Here is a 19,869-nt window from a genome sequence, read left to right as displayed (position 1 = left end):
GACAACTTTACGAAAATATATGAAGATATTTTTTTCTCCTTTTCTGAGAAATGTAGAGCTTGATTAACTCTCGAACAAAGTGAGCGACAGGAAAATGGCAGTGAGTTTTTTTTCTTGTATTAAAAATGCTCGCGCATTGGGTGGGCAGGGTAATTTTAACTCGTGTCATAACTTGACGTGGGGACCCAATTTTGTCATATGAACAAATCCTAAAAAGCCAGAATTACCTCTGCAAAATGACGAGCTTAAAAGATAGTAAGTGCTCAAGGTACTTTCTAAAGAAAAAGTACCTGGAATGTAGTAGAGCCTCGGCTTCTTCGCAACCAGAAACTCCGTCATTTTTTCTCCAAAACATATCTCCCCGACAGTTGTGTGCCCCCTTTCATTTAGGGGGTGGGCTTACTTGACTCCACGCTCGAATGAGTTTCAGACCCTTGATATGAAATGTAATTTCTTTGGAGCAAAAAAAAAAAGTTCGTAACATGGGAAACATTTTTCTTTCAAGATACCATAGTCGGCCGTGCGGGACACCACGGAGAAATTGTACCGTAATACATCCTGAGCTATTTTATATTTTATAAGAGGGACTGTATATTTTAGCGTTCCGTGAGGAAATTTCCGCAAGGCGCAATAGCCGGCTGGATATATCTGAGGCGCTGGACTACCAATAAATTGTTTAATTCGAGTGAGTTTAAATCACGAGTTTATTTATTCGCACGGGAAAGGCAGATCACCGCAATGACTTCACAAATATAGGGGACGCTCCGTGACTTTGCGAGGGAATTTCAAACCGAAAGAAAGACTCTTTTAAGTTGTTTTTGTTGATCGGGTCGAATCCGGCTTACGAATCCGACCAGGTGTAACATAACGGCGGCGGGTGGGTGGGGGGGGGGGGGGGGGGTGGAGGGGGGGGGGGGGGGGTATAAACCTTGGCACCGTGTTTAAAATGGGCAATTATTTTTTTTTTTTTTTCATAATGATAGGAAACCTGCCTCAAGCAGTCTGGGGATTAGACCCTTGAAGTTCCCGATAGACGCGAAGGTCGTTTATTTTTGTGTGTGTGTGTGTTCGTGCCCCGCAGTGACGTCGGTCGAGGGCGACACCTTCAACGTGAGTCGAACCACACGTGATCACATGGGCGTGTACGTCTGCATCGCGTCCAATGGCGTGCCCCCGCCCGCCATGAAGAGGCTCAACCTGGAGGTCACATGTAAGCACATTCTGTCTCCCATCTTGCTCCTTGCGGTCACTGGACGCTTAAAAATCTAAGGGCGGGGTTTGTTGCCTTCTAGCTCCGTGATTGGTTCTTCGGCCTTTTTATCGACTCAAGCAGCAATCTGATTTCCTCTGGAGCGATAATTAGATGCCCGGGACTTGCCAAGCCGTGCGGTTCCTAAGCCGTCAGTGTTTATGAATATATAAACGTACGTTTAAAAATCAGTTGCAAACCAATAGTCGCTGTAATCTTAGGACTAAATATGCTGAGGCAGTACAACTGGATATCACCTGAGATTCCATCACCATGATTGATACTACTAAATCTTTAAATGCGAGGCAATAAACGCCTCTATAATAGTTCACGCTTTGCCTATTAATGCTGGTCATGCTACTCAAAAAACTAAATCTGAGGTGACTGTACGGCTCTACCCTATATAGCATGTGGCCAATAATATATCGATTGCATTGTGAACCATGATATACATATATGTTTTTAAAATTAAATTCGATCTTATTGAGATCCAAGCGAGGCGGCCTAATCTGAACGCGTCTTTGACGACGCTAACAAGAGTCGCTCTTAAATGTTGGCATGTGAAAAGAACAAGAAATCAAGAAAGCCTTGCATTGATGCAGCACTTCTTAACACAATGAAACAACGAGATAAGAACATAGAGTTATTGCAATAAACGCTAGAGGCTCAGCTGGCGCTAGTGTCTATGGGACTTCCGGTTGCGAATTGAAGCAGACAGCATACAGTCTACATTTCCAGCATCCCTGTGTATTCCTATGAGAAAACGCGCGTGAATTTTGTCTGTTTGCCGGAAAATAACATGAATAACTTTTGTAATTTCGGTTATACCGGAGAGTATGTATCTTTGTTGGTATTGTGAAAGTTAACTGCTTTAGTTACAACATTTTTCTTTACTACTGACCGATGTTAAACTTCGCTCTATCTCAGGCCCACACCTCTGTTGCAAGGAAGGTATTTAAAAACGAGCGTCGATTCTAAGCAAACTAACGATCGAAAGAAATGTAGAGTGTGTTCAAGGTTTGCTAGCATTTCAGTGGTGCATATATATTGCTAATATGCCCGTCCTGTCATTGGGTGAAAATGACTCCGTCGTGCTTCTTTACGATCGGTTAAAAAAAACATTCGAACGCCAGAAATAAAGCACGTGAGCTACGAAAGGTGTGTCTTTTTATTATTTCCTATGTCGGGCCGTTTTTATCGGGCACCTGCTCTCTGGCTCCCCCTATTTGCAAAGATTTGGAGCGTGCAGGTGATGATTTGAACCCAGAACAAGCATCTTCGCACATATTCATGAGCAGAAAGAATAAAGCAGTACTTAATTATTGCAAATCTGACTATATTACGTGGCTTTAAATTCATTTTGATCGTCTGCATGCTCAAGGAGTTACTTATCCAGTGTTACTGCGTAGTTCTTGCCGTCTCTCTTTGTTTTCCACATCTCCTTCGTTCGTTTGGCACGTATATCCCCCATGCTGCAAAGCGTCGACGCCGTGTTCGCGCTAACGGTGTCCGACAGTGCACATGAATACACGTTCGAAGCGGTTTTAGCACCGTTCTTCATGCCACGAATTTCAAAAAATATATGCGCTGTAACTGACCAATTATTTTGTTTGCGTGACTGAGAAATGTTCCAATGCGCCTAGTACGTGCAAATTATTCGTGATTGTTGCTCTTATAATCGAGCGCAGAGAGAAAATGCACTCGGTTTTTCCCATAAAAATGCATTACCGGAAGTCAATTTGTGCCTGCTTGCTGTCTACTTCAAAATGCAACAGCACACTAGCGCCACCTGAAGCTCTAGCGTTTATTGTAATAACTCTATGGATAAGAACTTTGCCTTTTGTATTAAACAAAACACCCGGATTATCCAAATGAATTTAAAAAGAGCAGGAATGACTAGGCTTTGATAATAAACAAGCATGAAGCGTGTATCACGAAGATAAGTTCGTATATCTTTATTAGAAACCGAGAAAAATGTGAAGAAAGTAGATATCCTAGTGTCTAAAAAAAACGTCTGAGCTAATAATTGAAGGCATCTTCCATACAGGGGCTAAGCTTGCTGATAAATTTAATGCCATCTTTTTTATGTCCTGTGCTGCTTCTGGCAGTGCCACTGGTAGTTATAATTGCGAATCTACATCACACCGGGTATTAAGAGTTCAATATGTTTTTTCCTGCTACTGAAACCGAAATGTACAGCCTCATGCATAAACTAAAGAATAATTAACAGTGCTTGTGGTGGAGATGGTATAAATGCCCAGCCTATAAAATCAGTTGCTCACCTAATTAGTGGGCCATTCTCACATATCTTAATGTAGTTGTGAGTACCGGCATATTTCATGATGAATTAAAGAAAGCAAGAGTGTCAGTGAGTCATAAAGGAGGTGATAAAAATAACCCATGACAACTACGGATCAATCTCTGGTCGCCCCATTTATTCTAAACTTATAAAAAAATATATTAATGTGTGTCTAATAAATTTTTCTTCTTAACAAAATAACATTCCAGCGCAGCAACAATACGGCTCTCAGACACGAAAATCGTCTGAATTGGCGCTGCTAAACTTCAAAATAACGAAATTTACAATTTTGAGCAGAAGTTATTGAAGTCAATAAACACAGGTGTGTTTCTTGGCTTCAGAAAAGCTTTTGATTCAATCAAACATAATATTATGATGGGAAAAAGTTATCTTATATGAAATTAGGGGAATTACACTTAGTTTAATCAAAAGCTATCTATCAAATTGTTCTCAAATCTCTAAATAATAAATATCAAATACCAAAAACATAAAATACGATGTTCAAAAAGGGCCCATTCTCGGTCCGTCCATATTTTTAATTTACGTAAATGACATTATAAGAGTTCCTTGAAACACAGATACTATTTTATATGCCGATTACACAAATATATTTGCTTGTATTTTTTTTTTTTTTTTTTTTGAACAAGTCTAGATGTGCTTGACTTTGACTTGTCGATGAGTACCGAGGCAGAAGATCCGCGACAACAAAAACTTTTGATGAAAAAAAAAAAGTGAGTGTAGGAAGTGCGCGATGCAATGTATCCTAAAGCACGAGACACATGCTCGTCAAAACTCTCAGATCCGGCGTGCCAAAATGTCGGAAGGACGGTCAGAGGCTAGATGTTTCGTCACACCAGAGCGTCCGGCTTCGGTACGCGACCTACTGGCCAGATATTTGCCGCACCATCCTCGACTGTCGGAGGGCCGCAGCTAATGGCAGCGCGGGACGGCGTGAACGTCATGCTGTTACCTAAATTAAATAGGCCAAGTTGGAAGAGCAGAACCGGGCAGACGGATGTAAGCGGTGCGTCACGCGAGTCGTCGTCGTGAAGTAAAGGCACGGACGCCATCGTAGAGTTTTGCCGAGAGCACTAATCGAGCTGCTGCTTTCGCGCGTCCATTGCGAGCCGGCCTTTTGGGACCAATGAATACCTTCGAAACCTGAATATACTCCGTTTCACCTTACGATGGCCAGCAGCGGACGCTTCGAGCCATTCCAACGGCATGTGAGTGTCAGGTGAACTTCGGGATGGACGCAGCAATGCGCGGGGTGCGCACTCCGCTGAGATAGCTCGTTAGGCCCCCTGCGTTCCATTGTGATGAAGGGACTTTGAGCAAAAAAGTAACATCACGTAAAATCTTCAGACCTACACACTTTAATGGAATCTAATAAAACAAATTTTTTAAGTCTGAAAAGCCACGAAGAGAGGGGGATACTTTAACTTTCTAGGCTAGGTGGCGCAAGCTACCGCCAGTTTCAAATACAGTCATGAGTATCCATCCATCCATCCGGGAGAGGAATACCCGAAACAACGAGCTTCCGAAAACTTAGAGCTGTAAACCAACGGCCGAAAATGGCACCTGCCCCCCCCCCCCCCTCCCCCGGTTGCCGCCATCTTGACCGTTTGCCACATTAGAGGTCACGTGACTTTAAGATAGCTGCGCCCATAGGTGCGCCAAATCAGATTGGCCAGATTACGGTAAGCAGGGCCGCGATTCAAAATTTACTTGATCTCACTCTAGGGTAACTGTTCTGTACCTTGGCGTTCGACAACCTACCCGCGTCCAGTAGCTCTATCAGTCTTGTCACGTGTCATGATCCGCCGGAGTAACTCGGATCCATTCGGGTAAGATTGGAACGCAGCCTCAGAGGGCACCCCTGCTTGCCGTGATCTGGCCAACCTGATCTGGCCCATATCTGGGCGCAGCCATCTTGACTTCACGTGATCACTGTGGCAATCAGGCAAGATGGCGGCAACCGGGGGGGGGGGGGGGGGGGGTGCCATTTCCGCCGCAGGCCTTGGGTAGCGGTTTACCGTTCTAAGGTGATACTCGAGCTCGTTGACCCGAAACTGGGCGGAGCCAATACCACCCAAAAAAACACAAGGCCTGTGCGTTTCCCCCTCTAAACGTCATCACTGGTAGATCCCCTCAGCGCCCCCTAGCTAGCCCGGATGAGCAACATCGTCTGCTACATCGTCTGCTTCAGTGGTCGTGCTCAGAACGAGCTCACATTGCTAAGACCGGCAATTTCGATGATGTCGTATGCACGTTGCAAATGAACTCTGGTTGCTCGTTATCAGCTCGCGCTAAGCGCTCGCGCACGCAGCGGTGGCCGCCAGTAAAAGCGGCGTAGTTCCTTCGAAAACCCATGGGAGCGGCGGCGAACCCCTCTCTCGAACTCGGAGTCTATGTAAGCAGACACTTTGCGAGCCCCGTCTTGTGACCCCATCAGCTGGAACAATTCATTACGGCCAGTCCGCTTGCGAAGCGGAATCCACTGATCGCAACTGCAACGGCAATCAAATAACGATGCGCGCATAAACGAAGATAGAGCAGTCTATTTAGCGGTCTCAAACGCCACTCAGGTGAACACACGAGATTGTAGCGCATCTGGGAAGCGAAAGAAAGGCGTTTAGCTGCTCGAACTACGTCGTAAGAGGTTACTATTTATCCTTTGGAGACTGCGTTGTCACAGTTAAGATTAAGATGTTAAGATTACCAGAGCAAGCGCACTAGCCGCTGCAGCATAACAAAAACAAAAAAGTAACGAGAAAATGAACGTGCAAACATTTTCCGAACTTTGCAGGAAAGATGGGGTTCCCTTCTCAGACGAAAATAAAGGGTTGGCAGACGACAGAAAGATACTAATCACCCAGCAAAAAACTCCTTCAACAACGACGATCATTGCGGCGTTTATTAAAAAAAAAAAAAAAACAAAAAAAAAAAACGGAAAGCATGCATCACAAAAAAATGAAACTAACTTTTTCTTTTATTTTTGCAGTTTTAGCTTAATTTGAATGCTGCAGCAACTCAATTACTCACGTTTGTTCGGTCTTCGAGAAGCGGAAGATGGATTTTCTGACGCATCGCAAAAACTTGTTTTTGCACTGGTAGGCAGCACATGACAAGCTTGCCATCTCCAAGTATGCGCTGGTGTATGCCCGAAGGTGGCCGGTTGATCAACAAACGATGAAACTTAGCAGACGTTCCGGCGTAGACAAATAAAATTCGGATATAAATGTATAACGAGATTCCATTTTTTAATATATTTATTAAATACCAAAAAGCACATATGATGATTTCGCATAAGAAACTCAATTGAAGCGAAAGTAGTTATGGCAGACGACACTGGAAGAAAACAACAACAACAACAAAGTTCCAGACGGCCCTCAAAATGTCCGGGCGCAGCGTAGCAAACGGACTGGCGTTTGCAAGCGCCCAAGTGAAGGAAAGAGAGCAACAAATAAGTCAAACAAGCCAAAACAAAATACGGGATGGTTCGAGGAGCAAGTAAAGAAAAAGGAAAAAAATAAAATAAAAAGAAACAACAACATAAAAGCGGAAGAAAAAACGCGACGGCGTAGCGTCTTCTCAGAAAGAGAAAGAAAGATGAAAAATGCCAGGAGAAACAAAAAAACAAATTAGTCGTTTATACAGCAGGAGTTTAGTCTGCGAGAACATGGCGACATTGTTACCCACTGTAGATGAGCAATTCAGCCAGTGCGGTACAACCGCTAGCCTGGGGTCTTTAACGTGCACCACGCAGTAGTGATACACGACCGCACGCCGGTACGATGCTCATCCAGATCGAAACGGGCAGGGGTGGGGCTCGAACCCAGGATCCCTGGGTTCTGCAGCGCGAGCTTTCGCTCCACGCGCGTCGAGCTGGGTGCGCGCTTTAGCCCACTCGGCCACCGATCCCCCAATGCCAGGAGATGCTGACGGTCCAACGGGTGCCTGCTTTTACTGTAGAAGACGAAGAAGATGTTAATCGTCCCCGCGCTAACAATCAGAATTTGTGCACCGTATATAACGTGACCGAGATCACCTTTATTTGCACTACGACGCTCTCCTTGTTTTTTCTTTTGGTCGCGCAAGAAGTTTGCTTCTCTTGTAACTCCGCTTTTGCGTCAGATTTGCTTGTGCGCAATCGACTTCTTCCAGAGCATACTGACATCGCAATAACGTACGTGGCTCGAAATTTCCTTTTGCTTATTCATCCTATTCGCCTATTCGACAAGGCGGTTATAAGCAAGACATTCATGAGAAATGGGAACTGCAACAACGAAACGAATTGATTGATAAGAACAGTAAAGTTGAAACGTAGCTACGTTCTAAAATTGGTGTATATTGCCCTTTTTTTAAAAGAAAAGGCCAAAGGTACTTTCGTGTTTTGTCTCGTTTACATGAGTTGTGACAGAGTGTTTTCCTCAGGAGAACCCCAAAATTGCAACCTGAAAGCTCTAACATCTTTCCCACGCGAAGAAAATTACCTTCACTTATGAGGTGGCAACTATTTTTTAACATTCAAAGCAGCGAATACCCGAGACATTTTGTTTTCATTGGTCACCTCGCACGGAAATAGGCAAAACCAATCCGTTGCGGAGAATTCGTCTGCTAGCGGAGGCTCCGAGCCTGCCAGGGGCGCTGCGATCACTTTTCGCCCGCGCTCCGCGGGGCCCCTACTCTCGTCAAGCTTCGGGGTGTTCGCCGCTTGGGGCGGGTCGGGGATCTACTAACGAAACGTCATGCGCAGGCCTTGTCTTCTATACTCTGTTTCATACTTAGTGTGCAACGCTGTCAAAGCTACTGGCGCGAGCATGGGGCTTGATCTCGTTGATCTTTTGCACGCGTTCTCGCGCAAATAAAACCATAGATGAAGCCACGCGCTCGCGCCAGTAGCTTTGACAGCGTTGCACGCTAAGTATGAAACAGAGCATAGGTGGTATTGGCGGAGCTGAACGCAACGAGGCGTCGGAAACATGTGTCTCGAAATGTCATGCGCGGCCAGTCGGAGCAGCCATCTTTCCGACAGTTCGCACGTCGGATCGAGTAGCTTGTCACGCATGTCTTTCGTGCTTAAAGGTGAAGTCACTATCTGGCGCGATTATTGTAGCGCAGGAATACGCAAGGAGAAACACAACGCGTAAAAAAAAGCCGCATTTATTGTTACTGGCAGCTTATGAAAGGCAAGGAGTGGATCATTGCCCGATTGACTGCTGAGCGATAGTAATATAGCTCTGAACTTGTTGTTACTTTCCCTGTTAGTAACTAGCACTGCGAATATCTTTTCTTGACTCTCCACACGTTATGCTTTGATGTTCGTATATTTTCTTGCCGAAAGTGGGGTATGTAGCCTTATGTCAGATTTACCTCACAGTATCCCAGGCGCAAACTAGAAGGCGAATAAGTAAATACAATATTCGTTTTTCTAATGACTATGGTCATCGACAGATTAAGAAGAGCAGGTCGTGGCTCACTATGTTGACGCACCCTGCTTCGTGTTCTTTTTTTTTTTTTTTTCGTTGACGGTCTTTGTGGTCGGCGGTTTGATAATAAGGTGCTTGGTACTCACCAGGCCTCGCGATTCCTAAGCGCTCAGTGACTCTACAAGCTCCAAACATAGTGACACTTAATGTGTAGTTCTACGATATGAAAAAAAAAAAAGGTTTAGAAGAGTAAAATGTTTCTGGTCGATGCGTCTGGCCTCATAACTTATAAGCCGTCAGGGCCAATAATCGCGAAGACCTCTTTTAAAGTTCTCACCCTTCCGCCGGTTCAACTTGGCGTGCGCGCTTTGGCGTTGCCGCAGTTCCTCCGCTGATCAAGATCCACAACTGGGCCGTGGGAGCCAGCAACGGCAGCAGCGTGCAGCTCGAGTGCCTCGTCGAGGCCTTTCCCCGCGCAGTGAGCGCCTGGCTGTTCGGGGACCAGGGAGCGGCTCTGCAGGCGGGGCCACGGCACAGCCTCCGGGAAGAGGACGCGGGCCCGTTCGGGAGCCGCCTTCACCTCCGCATCTCGCCCGTGCTGCCGCAGGACTTTGGCATGTACAAGTGCGATAGCAGGAACGCCAGGGGACACGCCGCCGGAGTGCTGACTGTCTTCGGTGAGGCACGGAGACCCTAGGTCTCGTGGTAGCAGCTGGAGTCGTCAAATATGCTGCACTTCAGAGAAACGTCACGTGGGATAACTCATCTATTATGTCAGGCGGATATGCCCCTCACAGTCAATATCGGTCGTCGTTCTTCTGCTCGTGTCTCGAGCCAGCAGCTATGGTAGTCTGGGCGCGCAACAAGCGCACCTTTGATCTGTCTTCTTTGCATCGGAGAAAAGGCCTATTCAAACAGGGACGCTTGCTTACGTTTTTGCACACCTGTGCTTTGCATGTCGCGTGAGAAATTACACCTTCATTCGGTTGCTTTGTTTCATACAAACCACGGATACCCTCGTCACTCGCCATGTTAGCAGACTTAAGCTCTCATAACATAGCGCAACCTAAGGAAACTGCACCGTGTGAACGGGTCTTAAGCGGCTGCAGACGTTTCAGCTATCTCGATGTTTGCATCCATTGTCGCCAATTATTCGCACCTTTATCTAGAATCGCAGGAAACGCAATTTCATAAACTCGAACTCTTACAACAGTCCGCGACACAGCGTAACAGTATCGCCTGAGCTTCCTGGCCTATCATCTTAGGCGTGAGATGTCTCATATTCGAGCCGTAACGATCGCCAATTGCGCCGACTTTGCACTAAGCACCAAAGTGGCGGCGACCAGAAGGAAATCGGGCAGCGAAGCTCCGACGCTCGAAGCGAAGCCTATATTAGTGACTCTATTAGCTGCAACGTGCAGACATAGAGGAGGGTAGACAGGTCAGAAAATGGGACACAAAGATATTAAGCAAGGATATAGACCAACACGCGGTTTACAAACAATCCCGGAATTGCATAAACCAGCGCTGCGCGTGCGCAGGAACCATATTCCCGTGAGAGGAAGCGTCTGCGCATGCACAGTGCCGACAGCAGCGCCACCGCAGTAGCGTGACGTCAGAGAGTTGAGTTTGTGTATAGGGTGCCTGGAAGGAGTCTCCGACTGGAGTGTTTGCATCCACCTCAAAGATTGTTTTTTTTTTCCCGATACCCCAATCTCCTCCCAAGCAGCACGCGATTTGGCCAGTGGCTGGTGATTGTCTTTTGGCCAATGACCAAACAGTGGCCATTCATCGGCCAATCCTTGGAAGATGGCTGATGGCCGGTGGCCATTGGCCATTGGCAAATGGACAGAGAAAGGCCAGTCATCAACCAGTGACAGGCCACTGTCTGGCCACTGGCCAAAGCACCATTTCCTGCCACTCGCCAATGATTGACCGAATCTGTGCTGCTTGGGCTGTCTCTGAATGAACAAGAGACAGCAACGGGTAACTCTCGGTAGAAAAGGTTTATTAACTGACTCCCCTGCATGGGAGGTTTCGAGATAGGGAAGCGGTCATCGTGGAGCCATTGGAGAGGTGTGGCGCCACTGTATGCAGTCGATCGTTCCAGCAGTTCTTGTCCCCACCGCATCCTGGAGACATCGCCTCCGAGAGGTCGGGTCCGTGGTGAAGTCCAGACTATGTCACCGGGTGTTACCCGACGTAGCGGTAGCTACTACCAACACGCGTGTTCGTCGTCGCCCGGATCCCGTGTAAGAGTATCATCCTGGTGCTCCATTCTCCCTTTTTTTTTCAGCTTTCTCCCCATTGTTTCTGCAACAGCCGCACGCCAGACAGGCGGGTTCCTCTGTGTGCAGCCGCCGGTATCACCTGTTACGATTATGGTGGTGTCACAGCAGCAGAGGTGGATGCGTCAGATGCCAGTTCTGTTTTACGTCTCTCTGTTGCCGGGCAGTCGACGGAAACGACAGCAGCCGCGAAATGGGACCACGCGACGACAGCTAACCTCGCGTCCGCTTGCTCATTTTGCCAGCATTTGTAAGACCGAACGCCAGGATCGCGACATCCGACAGCGAGACACCCCGCTTACTGTAACGTCATTCGATGCCACCTTGGTACCATATTTCTTGCAAAATCTCTTGGGGGGATCGGTGGCCGAGTGGTCTAGCGCACACCAGCTCGGAGCACGTGGAGCGAAAGCTCGCGCTGCAGAACCCAGGGATCCTGGGTTCGAGCCCCACCCCTGCCCGTTTCGATCTGGATGAGCATCGTACCGGCGTGCGGTCGTGTATCACTACTGCGTGATGCACGTTAAAGACCCCAGGCTAGCGGCTGTGCCGCACTGGCTAAATTTCTCATCTACAGCTGGGAGACTCGTCGCCCCTGTGAGACAGACCAAGTTCTAGGCTGTATAAACACACACACAACCCAATTTTTGCAAAATCTCGATTGGACCCTAAACACTCCAGTAGGAGACGCGCTCCAGACATCTTATACGAGATTAGTAGTGTACGAACATCGGACACCGAAAGAGAAGAAGCAGAAGCTTGACGAGACGCAGCTCGTGGAAGAGCCTTTTCGCGCGATTCACCGTGGACGCTCGTGTGACCTTTGGTAGATGTATATATGTAAATAAAATGAGGGGTAAAGGCTTACCCCTCAACAGTATTGGTTCGCTGCTCTGTGCACGAGAGAGGGTATGGGGATTGGTTGAAGAAGCGAAGATGAACAGAGGAGACTCATTAGATGATATTCACTGGCAGCCCTAAGTGAACTCGCTGCTGCTCAGCACGTGTTGCCGGCAAGCTTCCGCAACGCTTTTAACTCACACATTGCACACCAACAGGATTCTCTTCTTTGGAATACCATAAATGAGAACTCATCCCGAACATGCGCTGTGAGCAGTCACCTTAAATGTGACGTCCATTGGATTCCCGCTATAGCTATGGTTCGTAAAAGAAATGCACGTGTACGCGCACCACTCCGCACATACCTAGGTTCTTCTAGGCGGAGAAGTTTAAAGCCGGGGTCACACTGCTCATACATCATGCAAAAGACACTCTGAATACTTATTCGAACGCGAGTCATCGCGTGATCCGTGCTTCGAATGCCGCATGGCAATGAGTTCAAGAGCAAAATTTAAAGCGCGGCATTCGGACCACGGATATTGCGGTGATTTTTGTTTGCAGACTGTCTTTTGTATGATGCATGAGCAGTGTGACCCCGGCTTTAGAAAACACGGCAGAGCCTTTATGACAGTAAATCCTGTTCACACATACAGCGGAGCGCTAAGTTAGCGCTACGAGAGCGCTCCAAGGAACGCTCATGTGGCGCTTCCTGGCGCGTGACTTAGTTCTAATATAGACCCGTTACACTCGGGAAGGTGGCGCGAGCGTGTCGGCAAGACGCGACCATGTTATGCTGGCAGGCAGCACCATCCAGGCGGAGCTGTAACGTTCGATTTTGCACGTGCCGCGTTCGAATGCAAGCATCTGTCAGCATCTGTAAACGTGCAATAACAAAACGTATAAAGAAATTAAAAGAAATAAAATAAAAAAGAATTACGCAGCTCGCGGCCTCAGCGTCCCACTAAACATTCCTTTCAGTTTTATTATTTCACTATTGCTTTCTTTCATAGCTTCCGTGAGCCCGTATGTTTCACTTTACGTAATAGCGAAGTTGAAGCTATTTGCAAAAGCATGTTCCCCTGAATGATGCTCGCGCTGTGCGAGGGCGCGTGCTTGTCAGGGTCATTGAAAGCTCGGAGCTCGCTCTAGACCTTTCCAGAAAAGGGCTGCTGGCCGGTTTCATTTTCAATGTTCGTGCGTATCGCGCGTGATCTGCTCGCTTTCCGAAGCGACGCACACGCGCGTGCTGAGCTGTGGAGATCGCACGCTGAGCTGTGGATTTGTAAACATTAGAAAGGTCTGTGATGCACGTTAAAGACCCCAGGCTAGCGGTTGTGCCGCACTGGCTAAATTGCTCATCTACAGCTGGGAGACTCGTCGCCCCTGCGAGGCAGACCAAGTTCTAGGCTGTATAAACACACACACAACCCAATTTTTTTTTTAGAAAGGTCTCTTGTAGCCTCCGCTATGGTGGCACTTATAAGATATAATAGAACGGAGTATATTAAAAAAAACTGTAGCGGGGAAGCGTAATGGCGCACGTTCGAAACGCGAGCCAAATATTCTATTTTGCTCGCCTGGAGTGCTGCTCAAAACTTGAGAGCAGAGTCGTTTATTGAGAGAGTTTGACCCAAGGTTACTAGAACACTCAGTTGGGAAACTCGCCGTCGAAACCTGGGCCGCTGGCGTCCACCGAGACCGAGCTAAATGCGACAACAGCGCCACTCTTTATCGTTTGTCTGTACTGTGGTCACCTTGAGCTTTTTGAAAGCCTGTTTTTGCGTAAAAACAAACAGAAAAGACTCTTTTTGTATGAACTTTTTTGGAGTTTAGTACAAAAAGAGGGGCGCGTTATGTTTTTAACATCTTTAGTTTGCAGGGTTTTGCGGCACAATTAATATTGTTTGTATACAACCATGCCTCAGCGGTCCTTTCAGGTAGCGCGTCCCGACCTAGGTGCATTTTAACTTCGGTAGGTCGGCGCGGCACGTCCGCCGGGGAGACCGGGGTGGCACCCCTGTAACCTCTACCGCTGTATCTGTTCTTAAGGCCAAAATAGAAGTCACGTGTAGTTCTTCGAGTGGCCGCTGCGGGAGAAATGGTGGCGTTGTGTTCGTCATTAGCTCGGTGCTCGGAGACAGATTGGGGCCACGTTTTCAAAGCTGTCACTAAGGGAGTTTCCCAACTGAGTGTTTTAGTAACGTTGGTTTGGCCATACATTGGTTTGAATAGGCGAGCATCTTGGGGCCAACCCACGGTGGGCCAACCATCGAGTTAATATAATATAGGCTAGAGGTTCAAATGGCGCTAGTGTGCTGCTGCAAATTGAAGCAGACAGCAACCAGTTCGAAATTGACTTCCGGTAATGCATTTCTATGGGAAAAAGCCAGTGCATTTTCTCGCTGCGCTTGATTACAAGAGCAAATATCACGAATATTTCGTATGTACTAGGCACATTGGAACATTTCTGTCACGCCGACGAAATAATTGGTCAGCTACGGCGTTTTTATTTGAAGGTCGTGGCATTAAAAGTGGTGCTAAAACCGCTTCGTACATGTATTTGTGTGCACTGTCGGACACTGTTAGCGCGAACACGGCGTCGGCGCTTTCCACCATGGGGGATATACGTGTCAAACGAACGAAGGACATGTGCAAAACCGAGACGGCAAAAACTACGCAGTAACACTATATAAGTAACTCCTCGAGCTTGCAGGCGATTAAAATAAATTGAAATCCACGTAATATAGTCCGATTTGCAATAAATAAGTACTCGTTTATTCTTTCTTCTCACGAATATGTGCGAAGATGCATGTTCTAGGTTCAAATCATCAACCGCACCCTCCAATTCTTTACAAATAGGCAGAAGTCAGAGAACAGGTGCCCGATAAAAACTGCCTGACATAGGAAATTATAAAAAGGCAAACCTTGCGTAGCCCACGTACTTTATTTTTTTACATTCGAATGTTCTTTGACCGATCGTAATGCACGACGGAGTCATAATCATAGAGTGAGAGGACGGGCGTATTAGCAATACATAAGCGCCATCGGAATGCTAGCGAACCTTGAACATACTCTACATTCCTTTCGATCGTTATTTAGCTCAGAATCGTCACTCGTTTTTACATACCTGCCATGGAACAGAGGTTTGGGCCTGAAATATGGCGAAGCGTAACATCGTTCAGTAGTAAAGAAAAATGCTGTAATTAAAGCAACTACACTTTTATAATATTACTAAGGGTACATACTATCCGCTACAACCAAAATAATAAGTTATTCCTGTTAATTTCCGGCGAAGAGACAAAATTCACGCGCGTTTTTCCATAGGAATGCACAGGAGCACCGCAAAAGTAGACTGGTTGCTGTCTGTTTCAATTTGCCTCCCGGAAGTCGCATAGACACTAGCGCCAGTTGAACCTCTAGCGTACATTATAATAACTCTATGGGGCCAACCACAGGCCGCGAAACAGCCTCTAGCGGTGGTCGTGTGCTCTAAGTATGTGACACGACTAATTTGAGCCGTTTTACCGTCGCTAGAGTGAAAAAGTTTGGCTCTCGGTGACTGAAAACTCTGTGCATGTGAGGTTTTAGTCACGCCAATATTCAAGTGTAGAATAAACGAACGTGCGCTCCAAACCAGGGCCAACTTGTTAGAAACAGCGTCTCAGCCGAGACGGTGAAAGAAAGCACTGCCAATGCCAGCGCACGAGACGAGCGGGACTCCACGTCTCAAGACGCTCGCGCGCCCCACCACTGTTTTTTTTCAGCCAGTCTCAGCTTATACCCCTGTAATACCCCTGTTACCGCTCATTCACACTGGAAGCGGATCCGCGTTCGCGAAGCGGTTGCGAACGCGGTTGTATAAAGATTCAGTACATTTGCACGCGCACCTGATGTCATCGCGTGCGCGTGCAATTGCACTGGATGTTTATACAACCGCGTTCGCAACCGCTTTGTGAACGCGGATCCGCTTCCAGTGTGAATGAGCGGTTACACGGGCACACTTAACCGCGGTTAACTCAGCTTTAACTGCGGTTACGTGGCATCACAGAGAGCTATTTCAAAAGAAGTGAAGAGAGCGCGTGCACTGCTTTGATGGGTGCTCAAGATGCTCAAGCGCACGTTCGCCCATAGCTCTGACTGCATCGCCGCAGAATGTTGTCGGCAAGTATCGTGCGCTAATTGTGGTTTAGCGTAACTGCAGTTAAGTGTGCCCGTGTAACAGGGATATAATACCGCTGTTAGACGGGTACACTTAACTGCAGTTACGCTAAACCACAATTAGCGCACGATACTTGCCGACAACATTCTGCGGCGATGCAGTCAGAGCTATGGGCGAACGTGCGCTTGAGCATCTTGAGCACCCATCAAAGCAGTGCACGCGCTCTCTTCACTTCTTTTGAAATAGCTCTCCGAGGGTATAGTGCGGCATTTGTGCTGCCACGTAACCGCAGTTAAAGCTGAGTTAACCGCGGTTAAGTGTGCCCGTGTAACAGGGGTATTAAACCGCAGTTACACGAGCACATTTAACTGCAGTTACGCTAAGCCGCAGATAGCGCACAATACTTGCGGACAACATTCTGCGGCTATGCAGTCAAAGCTATGGGCGAACGTGCACTTGAGCATTTTGAGCATCTATCGAAGCAGTGCGCGCGCGCTCTTCACTTCTTCTGATATAGCTGTCAGAGAGTATAGTGCGGTATCTGTGGTGCCGCGAAACAGCAGTTAAGTTGAGTTAACCGCGGTTAAGTGTTCCCGTGTAACAGGGGTATTAGACGCTGTTCTAGCAAGCCGGCCCAGAGCGAACTGTCACCTAGAGCCATTAAATGAGGTGCGCTTAGAGTATCGGCACTCCGTTCCCCGGCATTGTTGTGGGCGCCGCCATTTTGGCTCGTATGCAGAGCAGACCCGACTGCCGATCGTCATATTCAAAAGTGCGACTTCTTCAGCATTAGATTTGGTGTTAGGAAGGTCATGCAATATTGCTTTGCTTTGTCGCGAACTGTTTAGACATTTGTGGAGGGGGAAAGGCGTTTCCTGCGATTTCAGATAAACCTTGAGATAACTGGCAACCATGATTTTAAGACACAATATGGCTAAGTGTCGTTACTCTAATGCGTAGCTTATTTAGTGGCACTACTGTCACCTATACTCCATCTGCACAAACATCAGCAGTGCAGACAAAGGCATATATGGGCACGAGCGCGTGGCTTTGGAAAGTGCCTCCTATGCACGAGTTCTCGTACAAACAAAAGCGTTTTGCTGAGCTACGCTCACGCGCCTGTGCCTTTGTCTTTACTTCAGACATTTGTGAGATGGAGTACAGACGCCGAGATTGAACTCTTCTATTTCACGCTTTAAATGTCGTTTGCAATGATGTGACGTCGCGGTCTCCTGATTGGTCCACGCTGTGTCACAAAATTTAGTTCACGCTCTAAGCGCGGGGGGAATATTCGGCGCTGGCGGCGGCCTTTGCTCCGCCTATTGGCCAAACTCTCCCAATACACGGCTCTGCTTGAGAGCTACGGGCCTATAGAGGGTATTCACTGGACGCCATATTTGAGAGTGCTGCTTACGGCGCATGTTCAGAACGAGCTCACATTAATAGGCTGTAAAAACCGGCAATATTGATGGTGCGGAATGCAGGTGGCAAAAGAAATGCGGAAGCTCGCAGTCAGCACGCGCTCAGCAGCCGCGCACACAGATATAGCCGTCAGTGAATACTCCCTATAGCGCGCGATTAGCGCTTTTGTAGAGTTTTGTCAGCGCTTCAGTAGCGCCTTGTTAGCGCTTCTTGCACCGCGGTCACTGCTGCGGATTAGCGAGTGCACCGCGGTTCCTGTTCGTGTGGTTGGGTGCATCAGCAGCACTATTCGCAACTTTTGCAACGGTGGTACCGCGATTTGAGAATCGTGCTTCCTTGCTAAAAAGGTGCTTGCCAACACCTTTCTGACGTGAAAAAAAAATAAACTAAGGCTCTAATACTGCTTGTATATAGCAAAACTAGTATTATACTCACGCGTCGCAGACCTAGCCTCGCACTGTTGTTCTACGACGATCATCCAGATGACAGCCATTTTGATAGGCACCAGTGCGCCCCCTATAGGTCGTGAAAGTTGCGAATACATGGCGAACATGTGGGACGCTGATGTAGAAATGCGACAAATGCTGTTCCATACGCAATTCGTGCTTATGTGTGTAGACGACTTTCGGTACCGAGATACCGACGGCTACATGGCGAACCTTGTTCCCAGCCTGAGGGACAAGAGTTCTTTCGAAGGTCATTATTTTTTTAACTGCGTGTCTTTGAAAGCAGGATCACTCATGTCGAATAGAAATCAATAAGGTCTTACCCAATCAATTTGTCGCTCAAAGTTCATGACTCTGGATCATCTGCCCGAGCGTTTGCTTAGAGAGCGGCTCTTTTACTTTCTCTTCTTTCGCCACCAAAGGAAAAAACAGCAACAACGGAATGGCCGTGCATGCGCTGTTCCGCAGCAGCAAGCACGGAACAAGGAGCGTAAGAGCGCTAATAGAGCGCTTCTGAAGCGCCAACAGAGCGTTGCTGAAGCGCTAACAAAGCGCTGCTGAAGCGCTAACCAAGCGCAACGTCACGCACTAGGAACCGTCACATGGGCGCTCCTTCGAGCGCTCACGTATCGCTAACTTGGCGCTCCTCTGTATGTGTGAACCGGCCTTAAAATGGATAGGTAGGGCGGTTGGTAAGTGTTTAACTTGTGAAGCGCCTAAAAACCAGGACGCGAGGAAGACACTGGCGTCTTTGTGTAGGTTATTCCACGTGCCGAGTAGTTTCATTGGTTGCACGAAGAGCTTTCTTGGTGATTAGCCATCGAATAAGAGCTAACCAATGCCTCGTCAAAAATAAAATCTTTAGGCTCCCGTCAAACTTTTTTTATTTTTAACACAGAATGCGTTTACAGGTGCATGTCACGCCGCTTGACGTGGTAGGGTCATGTAGTAAAGTCAGGTTTCATGGTAAGATTCACTTTTAAATTTATTGGGAAAAACTTCCCGAGTAACTTCAACGGCAATATGCCCTGTTTACTTCAGCGGAGCAACTGTCTTCCGAATGCGCTGGATAAATTTTGTTCAGGTACGATCCTTGAGCCATCGCAGCTCGGCAAATTGGAAAAAAAAATTGTGCAACTAAGTAAATAAAAAAAAAGAATATTTTTTTTTCAGGTACTTGGATAAAGCACTTGTTTCAAAATTCACTGTCCTCCTAAATAAGGACTGCTGTACTACTTACGTTTCAGGGCCGACTTGTGTGATCCCGGATTATGATTGTATCTACGTGTCGACGTCTCGACGTTGAAGCTTCTTTCGGAACCTTACTTCACTCAAAATTGTTATTACAAAAAAAAAAATATGACATTTCTCTAGGGAAAGTTTATTTTTGTAATACATGTTACCGAAGCAATAGAATTTTTTTTTTAAGTTGAGCGTTGTTAAACATGTTTTTTGCGTTTCTGAAGGGGTCAGGTTGACCACATATATTTACAGATATGTTTGGAGTATCGGCGCAGAGGCAGTAAGAAATCATGACATGTTTTATTGCAGAAGTGGATCCGTCCAAAATTCCACCTCCCGCCGAAGAAAACAGTTACACACTCTACGGTCACGGTGAGTTCAGCGTATTTCTTTTATTTGATTTATTTCTAATTTATCATTTCTTTTATCCGACCGGACGTCCCTATAGTCTATTTCCTTCGAAGGGCTGACTTAGACACTTCCGAATATTTA

At 47.0% G+C, this 19,869-nt stretch overlaps 1 protein-coding gene across 2 annotated transcripts in view; it reads left to right on the top strand.

Annotated features, from left to right (window-relative positions):
- LOC120843915 overlaps window positions 1–19,869 on the top strand; it is a 248,074-nt gene that overhangs the window by 209,581 nt on the left and 18,624 nt on the right. The window contains exons 9-11 of one of the 2 annotated variants that reach the window (XM_040215388.3): window positions 1,082–1,210; window positions 9,364–9,657; window positions 19,687–19,749. In XM_040215388.3, coding sequence (XP_040071322.2) covers window positions 1,082–1,210; window positions 9,364–9,657; window positions 19,687–19,749 — 486 coding nt within the window. The remainder of the gene's footprint in view (window positions 1–1,081; window positions 1,211–9,363; window positions 9,658–19,686; window positions 19,750–19,869) is intronic. The other variant, XM_040502768.2, reaches the window with a different exon arrangement.

The sequence above is a fragment of the Ixodes scapularis genome, unplaced genomic scaffold, assembly GCF_016920785.2.
Source record: "Ixodes scapularis isolate PalLabHiFi unplaced genomic scaffold, ASM1692078v2 PGA_scaffold1__304_contigs__length_218370807, whole genome shotgun sequence".
Lineage (NCBI taxonomy): Eukaryota > Metazoa > Arthropoda > Arachnida > Ixodida > Ixodidae > Ixodes > Ixodes scapularis.
The sequence above is the reverse complement of the archived record's forward strand: the minus strand, read 5'-3'. Positions and strand labels throughout refer to the sequence as shown.